At 49.2% G+C, this 25,857-nt stretch overlaps 1 protein-coding gene across 1 annotated transcript in view; it reads left to right on the forward strand.

Annotated features, from left to right (window-relative positions):
- The window catches only part of TNFRSF21 (tumor necrosis factor receptor superfamily, member 21), a 117,293-nt gene that overhangs the window by 88,721 nt on the left and 2,715 nt on the right, over positions 1-25,857 (forward strand). The window contains exons 3-5 of the mRNA XM_009319737.1: positions 1,674-2,171; positions 16,634-16,899; positions 23,612-23,665. Coding sequence (XP_009318012.1) covers positions 1,674-2,171; positions 16,634-16,899; positions 23,612-23,665 — 818 coding nt within the window. The remainder of the gene's footprint in view (positions 1-1,673; positions 2,172-16,633; positions 16,900-23,611; positions 23,666-25,857) is intronic.

The raw sequence follows: 25,857 nt of genomic DNA on the forward strand, positions 1-25,857 counted from the left end.
GCCTTGGTCAAGGGTGGCTTTAGGCTGTTAAAGGGCAGCCCGCTCTAAAGCATGGATGGTGGTTTTACTTCGCGGCCAGAAGGCAGCTCCAGAGCGCATCAGGTTGCCCTCAGTTGTGTTAAACCACGTTTAATAACATTTTCACTGAGACTGCAGTCATGATTAGCATCCTGGCTGTCCTACTGTTTGGACTGAGAGGACACCGCGTTCCCCAGCCTCTTTTCCCGTCTGTGTGTTGTGCTGGCACAAGTCTTTGTGCATTTGTGGCAAACCTGAGCAGAGTGCAGCAGGAAAACCCTGGCAGGAGAAGAGCTTTGCTCCACTAGACTGCTTCCCTGATGGATTCACTGCTTTTGTGCCCATGCTTTCCCTGCTGCAATTTGCCCTGTACTGAGCCAGCGTATTGGCTTGAATGGGATCCATTGCCAAAACAGCCCTCCAGGAGCCTAAGCTGTGCCGTAAATTTTTTCTTTAACCTCTAAGATTTCTATTAATTATCACTGCTGGGGAGAACCAGGTTGAATTCTCCATTCTCTCATTTAATTGAAAATGATATATCGTCGCAGTCTTTAGGGAGATGCTTTATCCATGGCTGGTTGCAGCGGTGCTCTAGGACCCCATTTGAGGTGGTGCTTAACACTCTCTGGGAAGCAGCCCCCTTACAGTGTCTCAGATGGGGCATTTTAGTTAAAAAAATGCAACTTTTGGTGGCCTGAACACCTGAGTTGGTAAATACAATGGCAGGGAAGTGTTGACAGTGATAGACTCCCAGTGCTTCTCCTTTGTTAGGTCTCAAAGCTTGATACGATGTTGGTGTGTCATTGGAAGAGGATGGGAGGGTGTTCCCTGAACTTTGAAATCAACTGTGTAGACAATTAGGTAAAAGTTAAAGCATTTTCCCTGTTTGTATCCTGGTCAGAGTGTTTTGGGTAACCAAGTCAGAGGCAAAAATCAGGTTACAGGTGGTTACACCCACTCTCTGGCTCAACTGGGATGAGACATGATCTTCAAAAGCCGAGTTTCCAAAGTAAGGTCTAGTTTTTACCACAAAAGCCCTTCCTCTTCTCACCAGCCTTTGATCATGCAGCTGGCTGGGACCTGAGAGCTGTTGGTTGGTAAGAAAACTCAATAAAGATGGAAAGTAGCTCTTAGTGGGAGGTTGGCTTGCTTTGGTTGCTTCAGAAACCTTTTTTGTAGTTGATGCCTCCACAGCTGCTTGTAGTGCTGATAAAAAAGTTTGTGCTTCCTTAACAAAACCCAGTAGAGAGATACTAAGCCTCCAAATTTTCATGTGTTTCTAGCCCAAATACCACATTTTCCACATTCGGAATGAAACCCGTGTTCATAAACCTAAGAAACCTCAAAGCTGTAGGTTTTCTGAGAAGTACTGAATGTGGGACAAACAGAGATTGACAACATGCCTTTAATCACTTGGGTTTTTTTAAACAAACTGACTTAACCAACAAGGGTCAATTTTATCTTGAACCTATCTCTGTAACCGTACCCATCTGTTCCCAGAGCCAAACCTCAACTTCACCTCTTCCCTTTCTCACTGCCTGGCGTTGTGTTTCTGTCTCCTGGCCAAGCAGGTGCTCAGGCAGGTCTTAGACTGTGACATGATGCCGTAACACATCTCCGGTGCCGTGACACTGAATTCTCCTCTCCTTTCGCAGGTTTGAACTCTTCAGTTCCCAATTCTGTCCCCTCTCCTGTGCCGCGCACATCCAGTGGCACGGCAGAGCCAGCGGGCTGGTACAACGAAACCTCGGCCAACGAGACGGACGGTGCCAGCGGGACACTCGCAGGCTCCGGCGCCGCCGGCCAGGCACAGAGCTACCGGCACAAGCAGACAAGCCAAGCACTGGAGAAGCAGCCGTCGCTGGAGATGGCGGGGGGCGAGAAGTCCAGCGTCCCATACAGGCCCCCCCGGCGAGGTCCACAGAATGTCCACCAGCATTTCGACATTAACGAACACTTGCCGTGGATGATCGTCCTCTTCCTGCTGCTGGTCCTGGTGGTTATCGTCGTCTGCAGCGTCAGGAAGAGCTCACGGACTCTGAAGAAGGGACCCAGGCAAGATCCCAGTGCCATTGTGGAAAAAGCTATTATGAAAAAGTCCACCACCCCCACGCAGAACAGGGAGAAGTGGATCTATTACTGCAACGGGCACGGTGAGCAGTAGCGACCGGGAGCTGTAGGGGGTAGCGTCCTCTGTGCTGTCCTGTGCGGTGCTTTGGAGGGGCCGCCCCCACGTCCAGTGACTGGTTGCTTTTCTGACTTGCTGGGTCTTGTAGCAAGGACAAAGCCCATATGCTGGTTCCTCAGATGTTTCTTCATCCTTGGCTTCTCCCCATCCCTGTTCCCATGGTGTGTCCCTGCTCCTGAAGGAAGAACTAGTGGAGGGAATGTCACCTGCTCACCCCAGCGCCTCTCCTCCTTCCCACCCATCCGTGGTAGAAGGATCTTGAATGAAGGCGCACCCTCCCCTTTCCACTTTTCTTCTGTTTCACTCTCTCCGTATTTTCTCAGTGACTCAGACGTGGGTCTGGTTGTCTTTCATGTCATCCTTTTTCCCTCACCCTGTCTGTTTCTGGAAGGCTGAGTCATCCCTTGCCTCTTGGCAGCGCCTCAATTTCAGGTTCTTAGCCCTAAATCCCGACTGCTGGCTTGTGTCCCCAGCCCTTTGCCCATGCTGGAGCCAGGAGGGTTGTCCTTAAAGGCTGTGTCATGGAGGCGTACAGCTCCATGAGTGTTGTTGTGAGGTCTTCCTGGAGGCTCTGCTTTGTAGTGTTTTCTGTTCTTTTGGAGGATGACTTGCTGCCAGCTTTTTGATGAGATTTTAAAGATGACCAGTTGTGGTCATTAAATTGAAATTTGTAAAAATCAGTGATAAATTAATGGTGGCATGAATGTGAGTACCAGGCAGCCATGATCTCCCTGGTAGGATGCATGGTTCTTCCTCTGCAAAGCTACGGTGGCAACTTTGACCCCCCTTATCCTGTGCAGACAGACAGCACTGATGAGTCCTCACTTCGGGTTGAGGTTGCTCAACCTTAAACATCTGTTCACAGTTAACCTTTAGAAAAGCACATTTAACAAGGGAGGGCCAAACAAAGAATAGATTGAAAAAAGATTGGAAGGTTTAAGAGAGATCAGTGCTTGATGAAAGTCATCCTTGAGTGCTTAAGTACAAAGCAAAGAAGGCTTTGAGTAGGGCATCTTCTGTCATATACTCTCTTCTTCCTAAGACCTACACTTTGTTTGCCTTTGTTAATGCATTTATAGAACCAGTAAGGTCTTGTTGGAATTAGTTTTGTGCCTTCTTTTGTGTTTGTGCTGCTTATCAGTTTCCTTTTAACTCTCTTGAATTCTTGGGGTGCGGTTTCTTGAGCTTTTTTCCCTTTGCGATAACTTTTTCCAGTAACCCCTGTACTCCATTGTCCCTAAAATCTGTGGTACCCAACGCGTGGTCCTTGGGGCGATGGTGAGTGATCTGCAACAGGGTTGCAGAATCTTATTAAACATCCTTATTTGTGGGCACTACCAGAGATACTACAAGGCTTTGGCCATGGTTCATTGGCCAAAACCGGCTGGTGGTTACTAACTTGTAGTAACTTTTTTCCCCATGATCTTGATTACCGGTTGATTGAATTTCTCACTTTCCTATTTTTTGGAGCAGCAAGTGTTGTTATCTCAGAGCAGGGGCTGAATTTGAACAGGATGGGGAGCGATCGAGTGCAGGGACCAGACCAAGTTGCTCTGAGCAGGTGCAGCTCTGGTTTCTAACCTGCTGTTTCAGACCCGGTGCTGAAATGCCTGCGCTGCAGCTGGCCCTTCTCCTGGAGGCCGCGTTAGAGCTGCCTTTGTGGGCAGTACTGTGCATTTGGTCACCAAGCATGATTCAGGTTAAAGAAACCGTGCAGGTAAGAGAAGGTGATACGTGGTAAGCAGCGAGACTATGTTAGCTCATTTAGGTATAACCCCACCTCCCAGATCTTGTCTTCCTTTGGGGGACAGCATCATTCATGGGTCATCCTGTGCTTCCCAAGATGAGTTGTTCTGGTCCTCTCTGTCATCCTTTAACAGCTGAATTCAGCTAGTGCATCAAATTCGCAAGATGTTTGCTAAGTTTTCCCCTTGTCTTGGGGAATCAACTGGATGTAACAGCAAAAACCACACTTAGCTGATAAACTGGCCCAGTATCTGATCAAGCTGCTCAGGTCTGGAGTGAATTGCCCCGTTACTCTGGGCTCCTGGCTAGGTGGTTTTGCACATCCCTCCCAGTCATTGTTGCAGTAGTCATGCTGGTTCTGTATTGGCATGGGTGAGTTCATGACTTCCTCCTGCCACTGAATGTCCTCAGCTGAACTCTGTGCAATGAAGGCAGGCAGATGAGCACAAACCAATTAATGCTTTGTCTTGCTTTTAGTGCAGCTCTGGTGTTGCCTCAGTCACATTGCAATAGCTAGAAGGGCCTTGCTCATTAGTTCCTACTTGGTGGCGGTGGTCTGTCGTGTCAGATATGGAAAGTGCTCTCCTCCGCAGTGGTATATAAATCCCTCTTCGGTTTTCCTATTGAAACGTCTGGCTCTTAAGACCGTTTACTTGAAATGAGAGACGATGTAGTGCCATAGAGGAATTGACGTTTTATTTAATAACTGGCCGTACAGCTAAGAGGTACTGCAGAGCTGCAGCGTCATGGCTTAGCTTTCTGCTGCTCCAGCAGTGTTTGTACCCAAATCACGCTTCGTCCTGAAGCAGCGTTTCAGACAAGGGTGAATATAGCCAGGAGCAAACTTCAGGCTGTTGCAGAGAGGAAATCTTTTCCCTCCCATGCTGCTAGCGCAGATCCCTCCGTGATAGGCAGCCAGAGAAAAGCCTCTGTAGATGTGACAGCCACAGCTGCTCCCCAGGTCTTCAGGTGCCAGCCTGGTTTGTGGTTGCACTAGGGGTGTGGAGGGCAAGCAATTAGGTTTAAATCATCTTCTGGGGCTGGGGGTGAAGCCCTGGGGTCTGGTGCTGGCAGTGTGCCGACATCCATATGACCTCCCCACCTATACGTTGGCTGGCCACGCCAACAAGGAGTTGGGGCGTGTTTATTGCCTGGGCGAAGCCTGTGTACATAGCTGTTGAGTACAGTCTCCCCCCGCTTCCTCCTAGTTTACCATCTCCTCCCTCCTAATCCTTTCAGTAAACAGCTTTAACCTTTGAAAGGGAAGACCAGGTCTGACGTAGGTGCTGCAGCGTCTGCTTGGAGGAGCTGTGCTTGGGCGGCTGCCCTTGCACCGGCACCCCATGCACCTCCTGTGATGCCAGACGGGAGCACAGCTGGCATCCAAGGCTTTGCCCGTTTGGAGGATTTTATTACCAATTTTTATTACCAATTTCTTTAAGCCCATCAGTTCTGGATCAGGGTGGCACCAGCACTACTCAGTGCTGGAGCAAAGACATCTCGCTGTGATTGGGCTTATTCCCAAAAGAGGAGGATTTTAGGGTGGAAGCAGTGGGTCAAACTCTTGCGTGGTTCCTGATGGCGCTTGATATACGGAATTGCTTAAATAGTTGAGATGTGTCTGCGATCCTGAGCAGCAGTTGTTGTCATGGGGCATTTCGCTTGTCCTCATCTTCCTGTAGCTGGTGTCTGTGCCCTGTGCTCTCTCTGGTCATAATACATGCCTTAAATAACAGCCCAAACCTAAAAACAGCAGTAGCTTGAGAGGCTGGTGTTAAAACAAGATGTGTCCTTGACATGGACGTGTTCCAGCCAAGACAGCAAATGCTGATGATTCTCACTGTATTAAACGGTTCAGAGGTCTGGGAAAAGTTTGCGATGACTAATGGCTTGAGTTAGCAGCAAGCCTACCTCCATGCCTGTCCCCGTGCCTGTCCCCACGGCAGGGGCTCTCCCCAAAGCCCTCAGATCTCGTCTGTGCAGGATCTTGAAGGTGGAGCAGCATCAATGGTGCAGCTGTGGTTGGAGAAGCTGGACCTCTTGCTGCTTCAGCTGGCTCTTAACTTTCTAGCCCTGCATATGGGAATCCAAAGGGGAAAAGCAGTTTGCCAAAGATGTCCAAAGAAATTATCAGTGTGGTGCCTGAACGACGTGGGTACTAGGCCGATAGTGCTCTGTGGTTTTAACCTTGTATGACTACTTTCTTTTAGAAGATCAAGAACAGCCTACACACTGGAAACACTTTCTTCTAAACAATCCCTTTATTTTAGCAAATACCCATTTCATTTCTTCAGCTGTTTCCAAAGGCAAGGAATTGAGCTTGTAATAAAAATGGAGAATAGAAGCCTGTCTCTTGAACGTCTTGGAAATGCCAAATTTGGCATCAGTCTATGCCAAACATGAAGATGGGCCTGAAATAATCTTGCAGAAATTGCTGATAGTATTGCCTTTGACTTTCACCCATTGAGTAGCAGAAGATGGAAGACAAGAAACTCTAAAATGTTACATTTTGGGGTAAAAACTCCTGTGTATAGAAGAAGCTGCCTGACATGATGTGCCAAGAGGCAAGAAGAGAATTTGGTGTTTTGGTTTTTTTTTTCTGGAGTTGAAAGAACACATCTTGGCAGCGCTGGCCTGGCATGAGATGCCACTTCCCTTTTATTTTTCTTCAAGTCTGGTAATTGCACATTATTGCAGTGGGTGGTGAAAGTAAAGCCAGGAAGCCTCTGGTTAGATAATCAGAGAAATAAACTGTTCTGCAAAAGCTGTTTGCAGCCAAGATGGAGCTGAGGCTTGACTGCAGGTAAAGAGCATGCACTGAAAATGGCTTGGGACTGAAAGTAGAGTGGGGAGTTGAGGGATGATGCTGGAAAGATGGGCAGTGTCGGGATTTGGGGGTCTTGGTTGCTCAGCTGTCAGGATGCCCACTTGTCATCATGTTGGGAGCCAGGATCATCTTGGTTGGCAATTTGTAGGGTAAAGTCCTTGGCTTGCAGCTCAGTTGCTGTAGGACCAGGGCTAGGCTTGAGTTTGGTCTGCTCCAGAAGAACTAGGTGAGGGTGTTGAAGAGGGACCAGAGCCTCACTGGAAAGTCCTGTGCCATGGAGAACCTGACCCTGTGCTGCAGCTCCAAAGCATCCCCATGTGAATATAACCAACGGGTGTGTTGGCAGTATGCATCGGGATGTCTTGGGTCATTGCAGGCTTGTCCTCACGTGGAATCAGATACTCATTTATGATTACTGTTGGAAGATGCTTATCAGAGTAAAATTACTTGATTCTTTTTCTTCTAAAGAGACAGCACATTGACTAAAAAAGCCCACACATAACTGTAATCTTTTCTATAGATCCATCACCTAATGAAGGGAAGCTTCATGCTACATTTGCTCCAACACGGGCGCAATGCTCTGCTTCGGGGTGGGATGAAACAACTCTTCCTCTGCAGCGCAAACCTCTGCCATGGGAGCTTTGGGGTGACATCTGATGAGTTTGAAACACTGTCTTCCTCAAATTACTCAACTTGAAACTTTGCTCAGGTTTGCCCCAAACTCATCCTTGACCTTTTGGGAAGCTGCGTGGTTTCCAAAGGGCGTATGCAGGAGCCGACGAAGGCTTCGTGGTGAAAGGGAGCCTTGGAAAATGCAAGCAATGGAGGCTGCTGTTCTGCTTAGAGAGGTGGAAACCTAATCATGTGTAGGTTTATCATATCCTGCTCTGCAGCCTTATTGCATTAGCAGGCCTGAAGACCGGTGCTTGATCATTTTTAACGTGTGTTGCTACACGAGCCATCTATCCGCAACGTGCGCAGGGCTGTGCAGAGCTGCCCTGGGAAGCTGGTACGTTTGCTCCCAAATCTGCTTCAAAAAAAAAAAAAAAAAAAGAAAAAAAAACCCAAACTGTCCCATGGTCAAAATTCCTGGGTGGCCCCTGGATTAATTTAATAAGGGATCGGGATTTGTGCCTGCCTGTTAACGTGTAGGGCCGAGTGTTAGAGGCAGGGCAGCTCTGCGGGGAGAGGAGGGTTGTCCTCGTAGAAAAACACACTGAGCTCAGGGTTTGTTTTTTGTTGTTTTTTTTTTTTTTTTGCCAAAAACCCAGTACGGGTTTCTGCACCGGGAGGGCTGTGATTTCTCACATCAGTAAGGCTCTCACACATAACTCCTCGAATAACAGGGCAGACTTTTTTTTTTTTCCCTCACTCACCAAGGCTTTGTCTGGGGGGGGGGAAATGTGGGAGGCGAATTTAATCCTTGGGTTGGCATCTGCGGGTGTCTGGATATTTATATGGCTCTGGCTGCAGCAGTGTGCTTGCTCAGGGTTACCAGCTGTCTGAGAGGGTTATAATGAAGATTAACTCTGTGAAAGCCGTTTAAAATTTAATAATTACATAAAATACTTATGCTGGCTGTTCCTTTTTAAACCAAAGGAAGTGCAAGACCACTCTGCAGGTCCCCAATGCCAGCATAGGGAGGCACGCAGGGAGAGCATCTCGTGGTGGTGGGCAGGAGCTCGCATGGGTCCCCAGAGGGTTGGACCAAAGGTGCTGTTATAGAGGTGACTTCCACGTAGCGTGTGGTGGGAAGGGAGGTCTGTCTCATGCTGACCCTCAAGTTCCCAGGTCTGAAACATGTTCGTAACCGCATGTGTCTGATCACAGACCTTCCTCGACTGCCTGGTTTGGTTATTTTCCAGAGAGCATGTGGGAAGTGTTTGTCAGGAGTCCCTTTCCTGCCCTGCAAGATTTAAAAAAAAAAAAAACAAACAAAAAAACAACAAAAAAAACCCAACCCCAAACCGCCATTTAGTGGTTTGTTGCCCAAACAGCAGTTGCTGAGGATGTGAATCACTGGCTCCTGGGAGGGTCTGATACCAGCACTGTCCTCCACGGGAAAACTAGTAAATCGCTAGCAAGTCCTCATGAGTGTGTCCTTTCCTCCTATCTGGACAAAGGTTCTTGTTAGAATCATGGAAAGATTTGGGTTGGAAGGGACCTCTAAAGGTCATCTAGTCCAACCCCCCTGCTGTGGGCAGGGGCATCTTCAACTAGATCAGGTTGCTCAGAGCCCCGACCAACCTGACCTGGAATGTTTCCAGGGATGGGGCATCCACCACCTCTCTGGGCAACCTGTGCCAGTGCTTCACCACCCTCAGTGTAAAAAATTTCTTCCTTAGATCTAGTCTAAATCTACCCTCTTTCGGTTAAAAACTGTTGCCCCTTGTCCTATCGCTACAGGCCCTGGTAAAAAGTCCCTCTCCAGCTTTCTTGTAGGCCCCCTTCAGGTACTGGAAGGCTGCTATAAGGTCTCCTTGGAGCCTTCTCTTCTTCAGGCTGAACAACCCCAACTCTCTCAGACTTTCTTCATCAGGAGAGGTGTTTCATCCCCCTGACCATTTTCATGGCCCTTCTCTGGACCTGCTCCAACAGGTCCATGTCTTTCTTGTGCTGGGGACCGCAGAGCTGGATGCAGGACTGCAGGTGGGGTCTCATGAGAGCGGAGTAGAAAGGCAGAATCACCTCCCTTGGCCTGCTGGCCACGCTTCTTGTTATGCAGCACAGGATGCGGTAGGCTGTCTGAGCTACAAGCACACATTGCAGACTCACATCCAATTTTTCATCCACCAGTATTCCCAATTCCTTCTCCACAGGGCTGCTCTCAATCCCTTCATCCCCTAGCCGTGCTGATACTGGTGATTGTCCTGACCCAGGTGCAGGACCTTGCACATCTTCCAAACCTCCTCATTTAGGACGCGAAATATATTGGGCGCGGGGTGTGTGTGTGGGTGTGTGTGTGTGTTTCCAATAACCTCCCCTTTTTGGCGGAGACTGGTGAAATTTTCACATTTTGGAAAGGTATTTGTGTCAGGGATTTGGGATTTCTATGTCCTGGTTTGGCCGAGCCGTGGTGCCTCGTCAACTGGAGTTTGGATGTGCCGCATCCTGGCTCGCTTGTCCATGCAGGCTCTCGGTGTGTGCTCAGAGGTAAAAATAGGCTTCTGTGGCTGTGTTTCGCATGAGTCAGGAGGATATTTGGAGGAGGTAGGTGGGCTGAGCTCAGGAACAGAGCTGGGTTTGCAGTGATTCAGAGCTTTTATCTGAATGTAGCGGAGGGTTGGGCTGCATCACCGCGGTTCTCCTGTCTGACTTGCGTGTGCCCTTGGGCTGTGCTCTCCACTGGTGGTGCTTCATCCTCAAGGTCTGTGCAAGTGTCGAAATCCAGCCAGCCTGTCACGGTCAGGGTTTGTCACTGCATGTGGTGTACAAATTAACGTTGCTCATCTCTGGGATACCTGTGTCAGTAGGTAGGTGGTGGAAGCTCCAGGTGCTCCAGCTTAGATTGGTACTGGGATGGGGGAGGTCAGTTCCTGCAGGTGTTATGGGTGGACTGGTGGGACCTGTCCCTGCTGATGAAGGGCTGGAGCATGGAGTCTCCTGAAATCCAGTCTTTCTGAAAATGCATGAAGCTGGCTCTGGAACCCTGGGCAGATGAGCTGCTCGCTAGATGAGACCATGTGTGCCACAGGTCCTAGAGGATCTCCTGAGCTTTGCTTCCCAGGTGTATAAGACAGCCTATAAGACTTGAACTGATGTTGTGTTAATCCTTTTCTCTGTGCTATGTCCCTTCATTATTAGTGGGATGGGAGGACACATGGCTTGGGAGGGCTCTGTAGACTTGAGCGTGAGATTTTGCCTGAAAGGTGGCAGCTTCTCAACGAACACTCTTCTGAAAAATACCAAATGGCGTTTGGCTTGAGCTCCAAAAATGAAAATGATGACAGCTTTTTGTTTGCGAGAGGGTGGGGAGAGGAAGGAACCAAGCTCCTCTGTGGCTAGACTGTGGTTAGACTTTACTGTATCTGCTGCCAGGTGCTCGTGTGTAGCCTTCTAGCGCGGTAGCTCTTCCACTCCTCTTGAGTTTGCTTGAAGATGTGAAAAAGTAATGGCAGAGAAGAGAAATGGTCTCCTGAAGGTATTGTATGTAAGCATGCCAGCGCTGCTGGTCATGGCCCTGTGCCGCACTGGCTTCTTGCCCTGCTTGAGGCCAAATGATCGCTGAAGAACTGGGTTCGTGTCCAACCTGTAAATAGTGGGGCTACAGAAGATGAGTGAGGCTCGTCCAGAACAAGCTCAAGAGAGTCATTAAAGCTCAGCCAGGTCCCATGCACTTGTGTGATGACCACCTTGGTGACATGAGCGGAAGGAGTGACTGCTCTGTCTACACCAAACTATGTACCACAGTGAGGCGGGAGACATCCAAGGGAGCTGGAAACGGATGGGAAAAATCTTGAACCAGATTCAAAATAGAATCATAGAATCACAGAATCATTAAGGTTGGAAGAGACCTCCAAGATCATCGAGTCCAACCGTCAACCCAACACCACCATGCCTACTAAACCATGTCCCTAAGCGCCTCATCTACCCGTCTTTTAAATACTTCCAGGGATGGGGACTCATCCACTTCCCTGGGCAATAAGCAAATAAGCAAATGGAAGTCACTGAAATAAACTGAAATGGTGTTTATGGGGAAGATCGGGGCGGAGGTGAGCAGTGTGCTTGGAGGTGAGAGACCTGTCTGTAGACCTGCCCTGCCTCTCCAGGAAGGTCCTCCCTTCAGCTCAGCATCTTTATAGATGGACAAGTGCAGAGCGGCACAAGCAAACAGCACTGCTGCAGGCGTCTGTCTGTCTCCGGACTCGTCTCCGTTTGTCTCAGTTTGCTCTGGCTGTAGATGTGCCTGGTTGCACCCATGTTCCCCTGTGTGTACATCCACCCTTGGGCTTCGCGTTTACCTGTGCACAACATGTTGGCCTTGTCCTGGCTTGAAGGGGAGTTCTTCATTGCTCCAGGGTTATCACCACCTTAAAGTATAGGTGGTTACAAGGAGTAGCCCATCAACACATTTAGAGAATTGCAATGTTTAAATAATGGCAATTGAAATGCCACCTGCCCAGGTACCCAAGGCACACATGCATGTCCTGGATCCTTCAGATGTTGTTGTTGCCTGCTCTGGGATGGCCATGGCACACACAGCTCTGCTGGATGCAGCCACGGGCGTTTCACAGCAAGGGCTCCTCTTTAATTCCAGTGTCTGAGGCAAGCAAAGCTGGGTGATAAATGGTGATGGTCTGTCGTGGTTTAACCTCAGCCGGCAACTAAGCCCCACAGAGCCGCTCGCTCATCCCCCCACAGTGGGATGGGGGAGAGAATCGGAAGGGTAAAAGTGAGACAACTCGTGGGTTGATATAAAGACAGTTTAACAGGGAAGGCAAAAGCTGCATGCGCAAGCAAAGCAAAACAAGGAATTCATTCACTCCTTCCCATCGGCAGGCAGGTGTTCAGCCATCCCCAGGAAAGCAGGGCTCCATCACGCGTAACGGTGACTTGGGAAGACAAACGCCATCACTCCAAACGTGTCCCCCCCTCCTTCTTCTTCCCCCAGCTTTATATACTGAGCATGACGTCATATGGTATGGAATATCCCTTTGGCCAGTTGGGGTCAGCTGTCCTGTCTGTGTCCCCTCCCAGCCTCCTGTGCACCTCCAGCCTTCTCAGTCGGCAGAGCATGGGAAGCTGAAATGTCCTTGACTAGTGTAAGCACTGCTCAGCAACAACTGAAATATTGGTGTGTCATCAACATTGCTCTCACTCCAAATCCAAAACACAGCACTGTACCAGCTACTAGGAAGGAAATTAACTGTATCCCTGCCGAAACCAGGACATGGTCCCTGATGATGATGACGGAGAGGGTTGTGGTGCCAGGCTGTTCCTGTGGCCCGTGTTAAAAAAGGAGGACTCAGGCTGTCTCCGGTATTTGCAAGCTCAGAGCAGCTTCAGCATCGCGCTGACGTGGCTGTGACCGGCCTCGCATGGGAAGCATGAAATGGGTGGGTTAAAGCACTGCCCCTGCTATGCTTGGCCATTTTACTTGGGATTGCTGGGTCTGGAGGGCTTTGAGCATCATCTGCAACCTTGGTGTGCGCATGAGCGTGGTGGGAGAAGGTCTGCATGGTTCGGTGGGTGGGGAGGACCGAGGACCTCAGGTGGAGCTGGGTTTTTTTGCTCCATGCACCCTGGTGGGCACCTTCCTATCCCAATGGGACGCTCCGGCACTATTAGTGCCCTGCAGAGTAACTTCTAAGGCTTCTGGAAATATGGAAATAGTAGGACTGTGAGATTATTATAAGCATTAACATTTTATTTTAGTTTTGAACAAGTCAATTAAGTTACTGTAAATGGCTTGGGCAGTAATACTTGGCAGCGTGCAGCCACAACTTGTCATGTAATGGTTTTAATCTTATTTTTCAAGAACAGAGGGAGCAATGGTTTTCTAACTGACTGGAGCCAAAGCTGCGCTCACGTCTGTGTCTCTTCCATATCTCTCTGGGGTTTTGTTTGCACAATATTGTAGTGGATGTAGCAAACATATGGGGCTTAAATTCACTTAATAGTTGCAAGAAAATGAGTTTAAGGTTCTTATAGTATTAAGGTAGACATTTCCAAATTCGTTTTTAATGGAACATTTGTTCTCCAAAGATTATTACGCGCCATTAAGTCCTCTGCTGCCTGGTGCGTTCTCATGCCCTGGGATATTATTGCCAAGGGATATAAACATGTTTATGGGGCCGCTTTATTGAATGGTGAGATTAAATATACTAAACTTGAAAATGTCAATAGGAGCATGAGTGCTTTGTCATAAACCTTGTGCGAGAACATTAGGATGTAAATGTCATGCCACCATGTAAAACTGGTGCAAATCAAGTTGTGACCAGCTGAAAACTTTCCTCACCAGTACAGCAGCTGTAAATACTGGGATTTATCAGCATTAAATATGTAGATGGAAGCAGATAGTACATGGGTTTTTCCTCTCCTGGGAGGACTAGATGTGCCACGCAGGGGTCATAAAACAGCAAATTATGTTTTAATGCTTCTGTATGACTGACGTGCATGGGAGTGGGTGTGGGCAAAGCTCCCACCCAGCTGTAACGCTTCGTCTCACTGCAGGGCAGCGCTGTTGGGGGGACCCGACTCTGCTCGTTTTATATATAAAATGGGCAGCATTTTATTTTTTTATATATATAAGAATGGGCAGCATTATCTTTCTGTATATCTATATATCGCTCAACCCAGGAAAAAAAAAAATCCCTGAATATGAGGGTAGAAAAAGCTCTGAGGTAACGACTTATGCACTGAGGTATATCTATGTATAGATACATAATGGGCAGCACCAGACCTGCTCATCCCTCTTTTCATTGCTGTTGTTACCTTGCTGCACAAGCCTTGCAGAGCTTTTTCTACCCTCAAAGTCAGGGATTTTTTTTTTTTTTTCCCCTGGGTTGAGTGATAAAGTTAAGCGTTGGCTGCATAAACCTAGTGTTTTGCTGGTTTTATGCCAAAACTAGTTGAATTTGCTGGTTTAAAGGATCTGACTCCAAACCTGAGTTGGCTTTTGGGCTTCTTACTGACACGGGTGTGTGATATCTGAAGGCGCAGGGCTTGGCTGCCGGCGTGATCTGGGCTGTGTGTCCTTCCTGCGCAGGACCGACGGCCAGCCTGGGTGGATACAAAGGCATCGAGGGAGAGGAATTTGTCTTCGTCTGAGTAACAGGAGGAGTTAACAAGACCAGGCTTAATTCCTGCCACCGTGTTGAAATGTGATGGGCGATAACATATATTTATGTGCCTCAGATAATTAGCCCCATCATAAATCTCAATAGCATATTTGCAGCCTTTTCTCGTTCCTTAATGATGGGGAACATTTTCTTTGTCTTGGGCTTATTTTGAATAATGAAGGCGGCTTTTTTTTCCGCCTCCCCAAACCTTTCCGTAGTTAAAACCAAGCCCTGTGGTTGGTTTGGTTTTTGGGGGGCTGCATCCCCCGCTCTGGCCTGGCGGGCTGAGCTTTCGTGGCAGGAGAAACCCCGACCCTCGCATCTCCATGTGAGATAGTACATGCATATCGCCGTAAATCAGCTGGGGAGGGAGGTTTGGTGGTTACGGTGGGAGGAGGGTAGGGAGATGCAAAATGCGGTTTGTACTTTGGTGTTTCTGCTGTAGAGCAGGTCAAACACTGGCTGCGGGTGCTCTGAGCACCGTGGGGTCATGGCTACGTTATCTAGCTCGGAAGTGAAAATGACATCTCTGTATAGCAGGTCTTGATAAGCTTGCTTTAATAGTGAGAAGGGTTTGGGTCAGAAATATCTGTATGAGGCTGTATAGTTTTTTTTGTATAAAAGTGTGTGTGTATAAGCATATATACACGCATATATAAAATATCTATATTGTATATAGAGATATATAAAAATATGTATAGATAGACATATAAAAATATATCAGGCTGTATAGATATTTTATATGTGTGTATATATATACTCACATATATACATATATACATACATGTATATATACATATATACATACACACATATAAAATATATCATATATAGAGATATAAAAATATAGCATATATATCTGTATATATACACATACATACATGTAAAAAGATAGAAATATATATCAGGCTGTATTGTTTTTATATATATAAAAAGAGATATCAATATGTCTATATCAGGCTGTATAGTTTATATATATATTTTTTAATATATATATGTATGGATGTATCTATTTGGCTATATCAGGGCTGCGACCTGGAGGTGCAGTGGGGAGGTCTGGTCTAAACTGCGTTAGAAATTGTTAAATTTTAGGCCTGCACAGGGAAGGAGAAATAGTTCCTGTAGCAATGTAGTGATGGAGGTGTGCTGGCTCGTGAGGAAACCCAAGGTGTGGTTACCTCTCTGGAAAAAGTGAGTTTATCTCTGCAGCTCACCTATGCTGACCCTTCGTGTGGTGGTTTAAAACAAGGTGGTGTTCAGCTTGGCTTGATAAAACAAGGTTAATTAGCTATTACGGAAGAGGTATGGCTTCATTTGAAGGTTTAACTCCTGATCTCTTAGTAGACGCAAGGATGAGCGTGCTTTTTGCATTGCTCCCAAAGCTAAAGGAAGGAAACCCTCACCGTTTTGAACCAACATGTCTCAAGGGCTTTTCTGGGGGAAGCTCTGCCTTTTTGCTCTTCCAAAGATCTTCCATTCACCCGACGCTCACCTGGTGCAGGGTCTCTCATCCCATAACTGAGTCATCCCACCAGTCTGCACTGGAAACGGCTCTAAATGCGACTGTAGCTGCTGTAGGTGCTCTGTTATGGAAATATTCATCTTTACAGAGGTGCTTTGGGGACTCACCCCTTCATCCAGCTCCTGTTCAAAGCGGTAGCTGCGATGCAGGCGTACGGGCGAGCGTGTTGCCGTCTCCCCTGCTCCTGCAGCCATGCAGTGGCTGAGTACCAAGGTTTTTCCTGTGCCGAAGAGCGCAGGAAATTTTACAGTTAAATTAACGTGGTTCATTTTAGAGTGCGTGTGCCTCGATTGGAGAGACCTATGGGTCTGTCACCCTTTACTTGCGTAGCAGGTGTTGAGCGCGTTACGGGTGCTGCTTGTTTGCAGAACTTGCAGCCTGGACTCATGAAAGGTCTTAATAATAATAATAAAAATCTCCAAACAAAAAACAACCAAGGAAAAGCAAAGCATGGCTATTTGGGGATGGGAGAAGCTTTGCTAGAGCTTAGACCTGCAACGCCGAGAGGCTGCAGACCCCCGTGCCTCACCTGTAGCTCTTCCGCCCCGCAGGCATTGACATCCTGAAGCTGGTGGCAGCCCAGGTGGGGAGCCAGTGGAAGGACATCTACCAGTTCCTGTGCAATGCCAGCGAGCGCGAGGTGGCGGCTTTCTCCAACGGCTACACGGCTGACCACGAGCGCGCCTACGCCGCCTTGCAGCACTGGACCATCCGCGGGCCTGAGGCCAGCCTGGCCCAGCTCATCAGCGCCCTCCGCCAGCACCGCCGCAACGACGTGGTGGAGAAGATCCGAGGCCTGATGGAGGACACCACGCCGGTAACGACGGGCTGGGCTTCACGCGCTCTTATCTGATGTGGTGCACGTCTTGTTTGGCCATGGCAAGCATGTGGGTGCATGGGGCTGTGGCATCAAGCTTAGCTAATATCCAAGTAGCTGGGCTCCATCTCCCTCCAGAGCTCCTCAGGGGCTTATATTAAGCTTTACATTGCTTCTGAGCAAAGCTTTGTCAAAGTTTGCTCAAAACTCTGTCAAAGTTTTGACAAGCTCTTGAGTCCCGCGTGTTGTGGTTTGCATGTATCTCTGAAGGTCACCAGGAGGACCTGGTACTTGAGCCTTCATGTTGGGGACGTGGAGGAAAAAGCATCCCCCTTTAAACTTGCTCTTAAATGCTATAACTAAATGCCCAGGATTTTGTGAGAGGGGCCAAGCATCCTTGAGCACTAAATGTTGCCGTTGTGGAGCAGCGAGTTGCTTCCTCCAAGGTGGTGACTGGTGGCATGGGGGAGTCCATGCGTGCTGTCCTCCAGAGTTGTTGCCCTTCTTTGGTAGCTCTGGCCTTAAAACAACCTGTCCCATATTTTGGGAGAATAAATAAATTGCTGCAGGATATCCTGCAGTAGGGTCTCAGCTGGGTGTAAGTCTTCGAGAGGTGCCTTGGTGACCTTTGCAGTTTGTTTTGGCCACCCCTGCCTTACCTGTCAGTGTGCTTTCGGTTTTTTGGCTCTGATAATTCAGTGGTCTTCTGGAAGTGTTTGTATAGGTGATGGATGGGGCTTCTTCTGAACGTGGAAGCCAATGGGACAACACATGGATGGAGGTAGGGGCGGTCGAGGGAGGGCTCTTCCCCCTAAACCAGTTGGTGAAACATTTCCCCTTGGCCTTAGCAGTGACCCAGACCCGAAGGGGAGCGGGTGGGTGCCTGCAAACCTCCGTGGGCACTTGGTGGGGGCGTGACAAGGTGGACTTTCGTGTATAGCAAAGACTGTGGGGCAGAGCGTTTGTCAGGGCAGGGGATTCCCAAATCTGTTTTGACCATCCCAAACTTCCCCCTATAAAAGGGACCGTGGTCCCTTCACCGTGTCGCATATCCCGTGTGATTTCATTTAGTATACCTGAACATCTTGGTCCCTTGTAACCGTAGTGTGAAACCACAGGTTTCGATGCATTAGCAGGAGTCCTGGGCTTGTGTTTTTGAGAGACCCTGAGTCAGGTGTGTGCCAAGCATCGCCCTGTGTGTCCTGCCCAAATTTTGGATAGGTCTGCTTTGCCAGCTGCCCGATCACTCCTGCTCCCATTCAGTTGCCGTTTTCTTTCTTCCAGCATGATTAAGCAGCATGTAGCTTTCTCATTTCCTACCATGCTCCAAGATATTTTTTTTTAATATCAAAGATGAAAAAAATGAAATGAAAAGCCTGAGACAAAGCTATGGTTAGGAAAAGAAGAGAGGCAGAGAAAATTGTCATTTTGCACATGTGAATTAAAATTTCCATTATGTGCAATGTCCCAGAAGGACACGTTGTCCTCTTGCTCTCCTGGAGCAGGTAGTAACCTCTGTCCTCCTAGTTACTGCTTTGACTTTGAATACTACAGCGCTGGGCTAGGACATCAGATAAAATGTGGGGCTTGTTCATCAGCACAACACCTAATTAACAGACTTGGGCTGTGTGGTGCTCAACACTCCTGAACTGTTTTGGCCGAGACTATCAGGTGCTGCTTCTCAAACAGCACATAAAGGCAGGTGGTAGCCCCAGGAGAGGGATTTGTCAGGCAACCCGTTGGGCCAGTGGACACCCGAAGACAGAGTAACCACGAGCCATTCACTCACCTTAGGTGTGTGCCCATAACTGAAAATGCAGCGAGCAGATGCTCTGGAGAACGAGCAAACCCAAATCTTGTGGATACTGGTAGGCAAGTTGTCTTCTGGACTTCCCGATCAGCTCTCCTGGAGGACGTTTCGCTTTGTGTTTTTTAAAACTGTTGTGTTCCCCAGTGTCCTGCAGCACCTGGAACCTGGTGGTCCCCCGCGGCTTTCACTCATTTTCCTAGAAATTGGTAAAATTAGGTTGCTGATCTTTTGAGCAGGTGGCTCAAGTGGGTCCACATGAGAAACAGGGCTCATTTCAGCAAAGGAGGTGTTCTTAACAAATTCACCCGAGTTGGCACATCCTCCCCCGCCCTGTGCATCTGATCAGGCTTTTTTGGATGAGCAACCCTCATGATCAACCTTAGGTGTTGGCCATTCCTCTGCCCTGAAGGTCCTGTACCTGCGCTGAAGCGGTGCGTGGGATGTCAAAGCTCAAAAGCACCCCAGGGTGCAGATTCAGCGTGGCAGCACGCTGCGTTTCTGCAAAGTATTACCTGCTGTAACCTGTCCACCTCCTCTCCCTGAGTTGTCTCCTGCACTGTGGATGCGGGTCGTGATGGAGTGGCCCTGGGAGGGATACCAAAAGCTGCTGGAAGTGGCTGGTGCAAGGGAGACCAAATCCCTGGAGCTTCGGGCTGGTGGCTGAGCTGCGTTGCAGCGGTCCAGACCACGAGCGGCCTGGGGAGCCAGTTGCTCAATGATGAGAGCAGGCGTTGAGGTCGTTTTGTTTGGGGTTTTTTTAATCTGCTGGTTGGAAAGCCTTTAATTAGAGCTAAGCCAAGTTTGGCTCTCGGTGGTTTGTCCGTCCAAACGCAGACAAATCAAGGTGGTTTCTCTCAATACCAAACTGGTTTCATCTGAAGGAGCAGGTTGCCCCATTGGTGGCAGGCCTGGGTGCTGTGCTGCACCTCTCCAGAAACTGGCCCTGCAAAAGCAGTCTTGCAAAAAAAAAGAAAACAACAAAAAATAATAAAAAGAGCTTTTTTGTGCTGTGGAGGAAGTGAGGACTCTCAGAAGCAAGGCAAATGCGTGCATCTTCCCTGTGGCTAACGGCATAATGCCCTTGGGGTGACCTCAGCCAGCACTGAGCATCCAACGTGTGCCAGTGTGTCCTAGATAAGCATGGGAAGGATGTGTGGGTGGCTGTGCTGTCCGTGATGTCTTTGGCCCTGCCTGGCATCCCTGGGTGCAAAAGTGGGGCGTTTCCCCATCTCTCCCCACAGTCCTGTGTCATAAGAAAGCACCAACACCCCCAACTCGTAGGTAGAAATTATGTTATTGGGTGACATAGCTCTCAGACAGCAAATTGGTACCCTAAACCCAGACAGCCTCCCTTCGCCATCCCATCCCACTCGCTATCTCATCCTTGTCCCAAATCCTTTATCTGTCATCTGGCTTCAGCCTGTGAAACCTGCGGAGGCAAAGGTGCTCTATCCCATAGTGCCCCATTCCCTCGGCAGCCTTTCAGGCTCCGAAATCCAAATATTTACAACCACCGATAGGAATAGGGGATTTAATGGGAGTCTCTGGAGCGTTACGGTACAAGGCAGGAACATTTTCCTTTGGGTAGGGGACAGCTCCGCTGAAGGCTCACCGGCTTTTCTAGCTGCAAGAGATTATGCTGGTTTTGCAGCGCGCTGAATGAATTTAGGTTAAAATGAGATTAGCCCTCTGAATCGCTTTGCTAGGGGTTTTTTGCAGCTGATCCAGAAAACACGGCGAGCGCAGCAGCTGTGGGAAGGTTTTTTGGGGTGCGTTTGACTCGCAGGGCTCTTGTTAAAGGCTGGCCCTGGCCAGGAACGCTTCTCAGGCTCGAGGTTTGCAAAATCTCTCCCCTTGCGGGCAGGCTTGCCGGGCAGCAGCATGCGAGCCCAGGCACTGTTTAGCAAGCACAGGCACACCTCAAATTAGTGGTGCTGACAACAACAAAAATAGAGGGTGGAAGGGGGAAAGGGAGAGGTTTTTCACTGCTATCCCAGCAAATTGCAATTCTCCGTTTTGGGGTTAAAAGCAGAAAAGTTCAGTGCAATGCAGGCACTGGGTAATGGGAGGTTTTTTTGGGGTGCATGACAGCATTTTGCAGATACCAAGGGTGTCTGTGCTCGCCCAGGCTGGCCTGGGGCATTGCTGGCACGGCTGGCCGCATTGGCTACCGTAAGTGTCCTACCGTGAGCAATGCTTTAAGCTCTTATCTTTTTATTTATGGCTCTGCTGGCCTCTGCTGAAATACTTCAGGGAATGGATGGAGGAGAAGCCTTGCTCAGGGCATTCAGAGGCACAGCCTCAGCAAAGCTTAAAAAAAAAAATTAATAAGGGAGATGTTGAAAATGGAGAGGGGGAGGCTGCAGCCCCAAGCCCAACAAGATTTAGGTCCGTGGCTAATAGCATGCCACGGATAATCCCATGAATCAGCAGATATGTCAAGGCTGGGTCTGGTGTGAGGTTAAACCGTGGGGTTTTTGGGGGGTGCCAGCGGAGAAGAGGATGTGAAAGCAGCCCCGTGTCCAGGCACGTGGCTGTGGCACCGCCTTTTGGCTCCTTTTCTTCCTCTTTTGCAGGTCAAAACCCTGGGGGGGGTCAAGAGCCTGGAGCAGTGTTCCCCAAATCCAGCCCCCAAAAGCGCATCCCCTTAATTTCCTCTTTTGGCAAAGCAGAACTGGGCTGGACCCAGTAATTAGCAATTAGTTTTGCATTGCGTTAACCTCACACGGTGGAGTGAGGATGAAGCTTTTGAGTGGATTTCCCAGCTGGGGGGCTGCGGTCTGAGGGCTGGGAAGTGCCCAGGCAGCCAGGAAAATAAACAAAATTGCACGTAACTTTTCCTTCTGGACTTGCATCAGGCTTTATTTGAGGCATAAAGCTGAAGGATAAAGTGGCCAAAGCCCCAGGGAAGGAGTAGGGCTGGTTGGGTTTTTCTGGGATGGGCATCACTGTTTTCCTGCAGGTTTGCTCTAAAGCATGAGTTGGTTTTCGGCAAAGGAAAGCTGGGTTTGAACCAGACTGGAGAATGTGCGATAAACAAAAATTTAACGATTTATAAAGTAATACAAATATAAATAATATAAACACAAAAAATACAAACTTTATAGTAGGTGCAGTTATAGTTGAGGTTTCTGTGCTGTGGTAGCCATGTGTCCTTGGGTCTGTGTATTTGCAGTATATTGGGCTCGGGAGCATAAGATGAAACTAGAAGATGGTGGGGTCAAAACAAGTCAAACTTGGTACTGCCTGGAGTTGAGTTAGGAAACTCTTCATCATGGCTTCATGAACTCTTCATCGTGGTTTGAGTTGAAAAAGTGGCTGGGGAAATCCATAGAAAGGAGAAGCCACCAGGAGCTTTCATGGAGACACCATCTCCTGCTGGAGAAGCACCTGGCCCACGCATGGCGGGGGCCAGTGGGGAAGAGCTGCTTCCTCCACGAACAGCTGTGTTTTGGTCTTGGCGTCTAAACCCTCCCCAAACACAGCACTGCCCATCCTGGATTGTGGTGAGGTTTGACTTGAGTAGCTCTTCTCCAGGGCTGCCTTGTAGTGAGGAACACCAGCTCCACCACAGCAGTGGTGGCCGAACGCTCTTCTGAAACCTGGCCGGTGAGGTGAAGGACACAGAGAAGACATTTGGCCTTTCCCACCCCAACCCAAGGTGCTAAGCTCCCTCGTGCCCTTCCCATCCTGGCGAAGGGGTTGCCTCTTGCTCTGCAGCATGTGCACACCATCACTGTGTCTCTCTGCCACCTTGGCAAGACCTTGTGGCCTGGCCAGCAGTGTTTTGCCTTCCAAGGTCCGGTCTGCCTTGAAGGTGGACCCCCGAACACCATGTGCACCATGAAGCTGCTCATCCGGGCAGATCCTCCCTGCGCCTGCGGGGACCATAGCAAGAGCATCCCCCCCGACACCACCCTGCATCTGCAGCATCGCCCGTGTGGGGCTGCCGCCCGGCCCACCCCGCCTCATGTGCTGGGGTTTCTCCTCCCGCATCCCCTACGGAGCCGTAACAGACCTGGGAATAGGGCTGGTGTCAGCCAGGTGTCATCTTTCCGCCGGGAATCCGGGAAACCGTGGCCTTGGTGCTAAATTTATCCTCGATCCCGAGAGGGTGTGCAGCCACCCTCTGCAGAGGTTGCTCTGACCCCACCTCCCTGCTGAATTTTCTCTTTTTTTTTTTAAAAACCAGCAGTAGTTTGAGTCGTGTTTGTGTTGGGGCAAGAAAACCCAACCCAAGCATGGCTGCCCAAAGCCGGGCTGATGCAGCAGCAAACCTGCCACTGGCTTTTATTACCACCTGGTTGCTGCAGGAGGAATTACAGGAAAGTATTGCCCAAGGGAGGGGGTTGTTTTTTTTTTAAATGCCTGTGGCTGCTCCCTCCTAACACTAGCACAGCAGCTGCAGTTTCTGTTTGTTCGAGTTGAGCTTTTATTGCGGTACAGTAAAACAAAGGCAGAAAATGGGACCAACCAGTTCAAACAGAGCTGTTGAGAGCAGCTGTGAAGAGAAAACAAAGCCAAGCCTATGTCTTCTTCTGCACCCGTCCCCTTCTGTCCCCCTTTCTCCCGTGTAGGAAGGACCTTCAGGCATCCTGAGCTGTGAAGAGCATCCTCCCAGATCCAAGAGGATGTTGGTGCTTGAGCCGCATCCTAAAGGGTACCCCGAGTACCTAGGGGGTTTTAGGATTTTTTTTTTTTCCCCGGCATTGCAAACCTCTTGCTGCAGTGCTCAAAAAAAAAAAAAAAATTAAAAAAAAAAATAAAATTGGCGGAGCGCCCCAGTATGACTGACCCGTGCTTGGTCGCGGGAGGCTGCTGATGCGTCAAAGCCACCGCAGCGCCTTTGGTTTTCACGCTGGACCGTGCATCTAACAGTCTCCCATGTGTCTGTCTGTGCAGGTGCAAATGCAGCCTCAGTGGCAAGCGCAGGACCCCTGTAACGACGGCGGAAAGGTGAGAAATGTGGTGGCTCTGGAAAGGCAAAAGAACTTCAGAGGGGATTTCTGTTTTTTCCAGCCAGAGCTCGGTTTCGCTCGAGCACCGCCGTTCTTAAAAATAGGAATGGCCAAGGTGGTTCCAAGCAAATGAGTCACGGGCTTTGAATAGTGTATTTTTACACCTATTCCACAGGCTTCACCTCGCAGCAACCTTTTGCTTTCCCCGGCCTTTCAAAACCCTCATTCCCACTCGCTTTCTTCCCGCTGTTTAAATATTAACACGCATCCGAGCATCCTGTTTGCTTTGCCTCAAGCTCGCAACCATTCAGCTGTTTGGAAAGCTTTGGGCTCCCGGGACGCCTACAGTCAAATAACCTCGGGTGATTTTTTTTTTCCTAGCGTGCTTTAGCAGCTGTTTAATTAAACTCCAAATGACTCGCACACTTCTGGGAAGGGTTTTACCCCTCTGCTGGGAAGGCAGAGCCGGGGCGGCCGTCTGTTCCCTGCCCTCCCTGTAATTGCTCCTCAGCCGTCGGGCCTCTTTTTGGAAATCAGGAGTTGGGTTTGCGGCTGGGTATTAAATAGATGAGTTGCACGGGGAAAAACTAAGCCCTAAAGCCTGTTTGTTTGTTTGTTGTTGTGGTGGGTTTTTTTAGGGGAAATCGGAGCGTGTTGCAATTTGGAAAGCGGCCAGCCGCTGTTCTGGTCCTTCCCTTGCTTTTCCCCCGTTAATGGCAATAGGCTGATTCTCGTCGATGAGCTGTATTGGAAAGGGAGTTTCAGAGGAGAAGGCAGATTCTTTTAATTAAAAATTAAAGCTGACTTTTATTTTTAACATGCCTATTGTGTAACATGCCAAGCTAGAACAAATCCTCTCCTGTTTATTTTCAATGGAGGGGAGGGGAAACCCCTTTTATTCTACCAGGAACAGGCTTCAATGTCAATTTAATGTGAACTAATGGGCGTCTCAGCAGACATGTGATTTGTGGGTGGCGAATTCCTCGACACGGATGAGGAATGTGCAGGCACATCCATGCCGGCGCGGAGGTGGCTCAGCAGCTCCCTGTCCCACAGCCTTTAATCCAAATTTTGCATTTTAATCCCTGGGTCGTAGGCAAAAGCGTGTTAGCAGGAATAGCCTGGTCTTCCCTCTCCGAGAGGAGAAAACAGACTTGTGAAATGCTGTTGGGAGAGTGGGTTGGATGTGGACAGGACTTGCAGTTCTGCTCTGTGGCAGGTCAAGCAGGGATGCAGGGTTTGGGAAGAAGTTAAATATTAAGTGGTCCTTAAAGCAACCTGCTTGGGGCGACCTGGTGACCTGCAGAGGTGCCCGAGCTGCCGGCCAGGGATGTGGGGACGCAGCCCCAAGCCTCTCATCCCTGTGGGGAATGGGAACCAGAAATGCTCTGCTGGAGGTTTGCACCCCAAGGGGATGCTGAGAGACAGAGGAGGGTAGATAACGTTGGCTGCTGCTGTGCAGGTAGGAAGGAGATGCAAGGAGGAAGATGCAGAGCACGGTCAAGTCAGAAAGTGGGTTCACGCCGGCACCCAAATGGTGCCGCAGCGCAGCATGTCCCAGCAGTGCTTGCTGCTCCCTGTGTCTTCGGGACCACGGAGCCAAACGCTTGCCCTTGGCCCACATCAGGGTAGCAAAACCCAAAGGCACTGGGGTGGTGCTGTGGGGTCAGCGCCAGCCCCTGCTTGTCCTTCCTGGCCCTGGACTCAGAGTCAGGTGGGATGGATTTCTCCATCACGCATTAATGGGGTGCTCACGGGAGCAGGGTCAAGATGGGGCAAACAAATTATTAACTTGAAATATTACCGGTGTAGCTGGTAACAGGAGCATGCTGCAGTGGAGACCTGTGATAGGTGTTGCAGCTCTCGCCCTGCAGCCTCAGCACCGGTTGGAGGCGTGGAGCCGGGCTATGCCTTGCTTTTAGGAAACGATAGCTGTGGAGCAGGTTTTGGGGGGGGCTTACCTGCTTGGGTATTATCACCCTTAGCCCCCAAGAGTGGTACTTCAGGCTTTAATAACCTGAGAGTGAGAAGGAAAATGAAGTTAAAATGCTCTGCTGTGGTTGCATGCACCATCCACGTGCTGCGGTTGCTCCTACCAAGAGTGGGGTTTGCATTACCCCTCCTGGCGTTGAGCACTGGCGTGCCAAATGCTAGCCTGATGGCCACCCTGGGTCACCTCCAGTGCCCGTT

Source organism: Pygoscelis adeliae, unplaced genomic scaffold (assembly GCF_000699105.1).
Source record: "Pygoscelis adeliae isolate BGI_AS28 unplaced genomic scaffold, ASM69910v1 Scaffold121, whole genome shotgun sequence".
Classification (NCBI taxonomy): Eukaryota; Metazoa; Chordata; class Aves; order Sphenisciformes; family Spheniscidae; genus Pygoscelis; species Pygoscelis adeliae.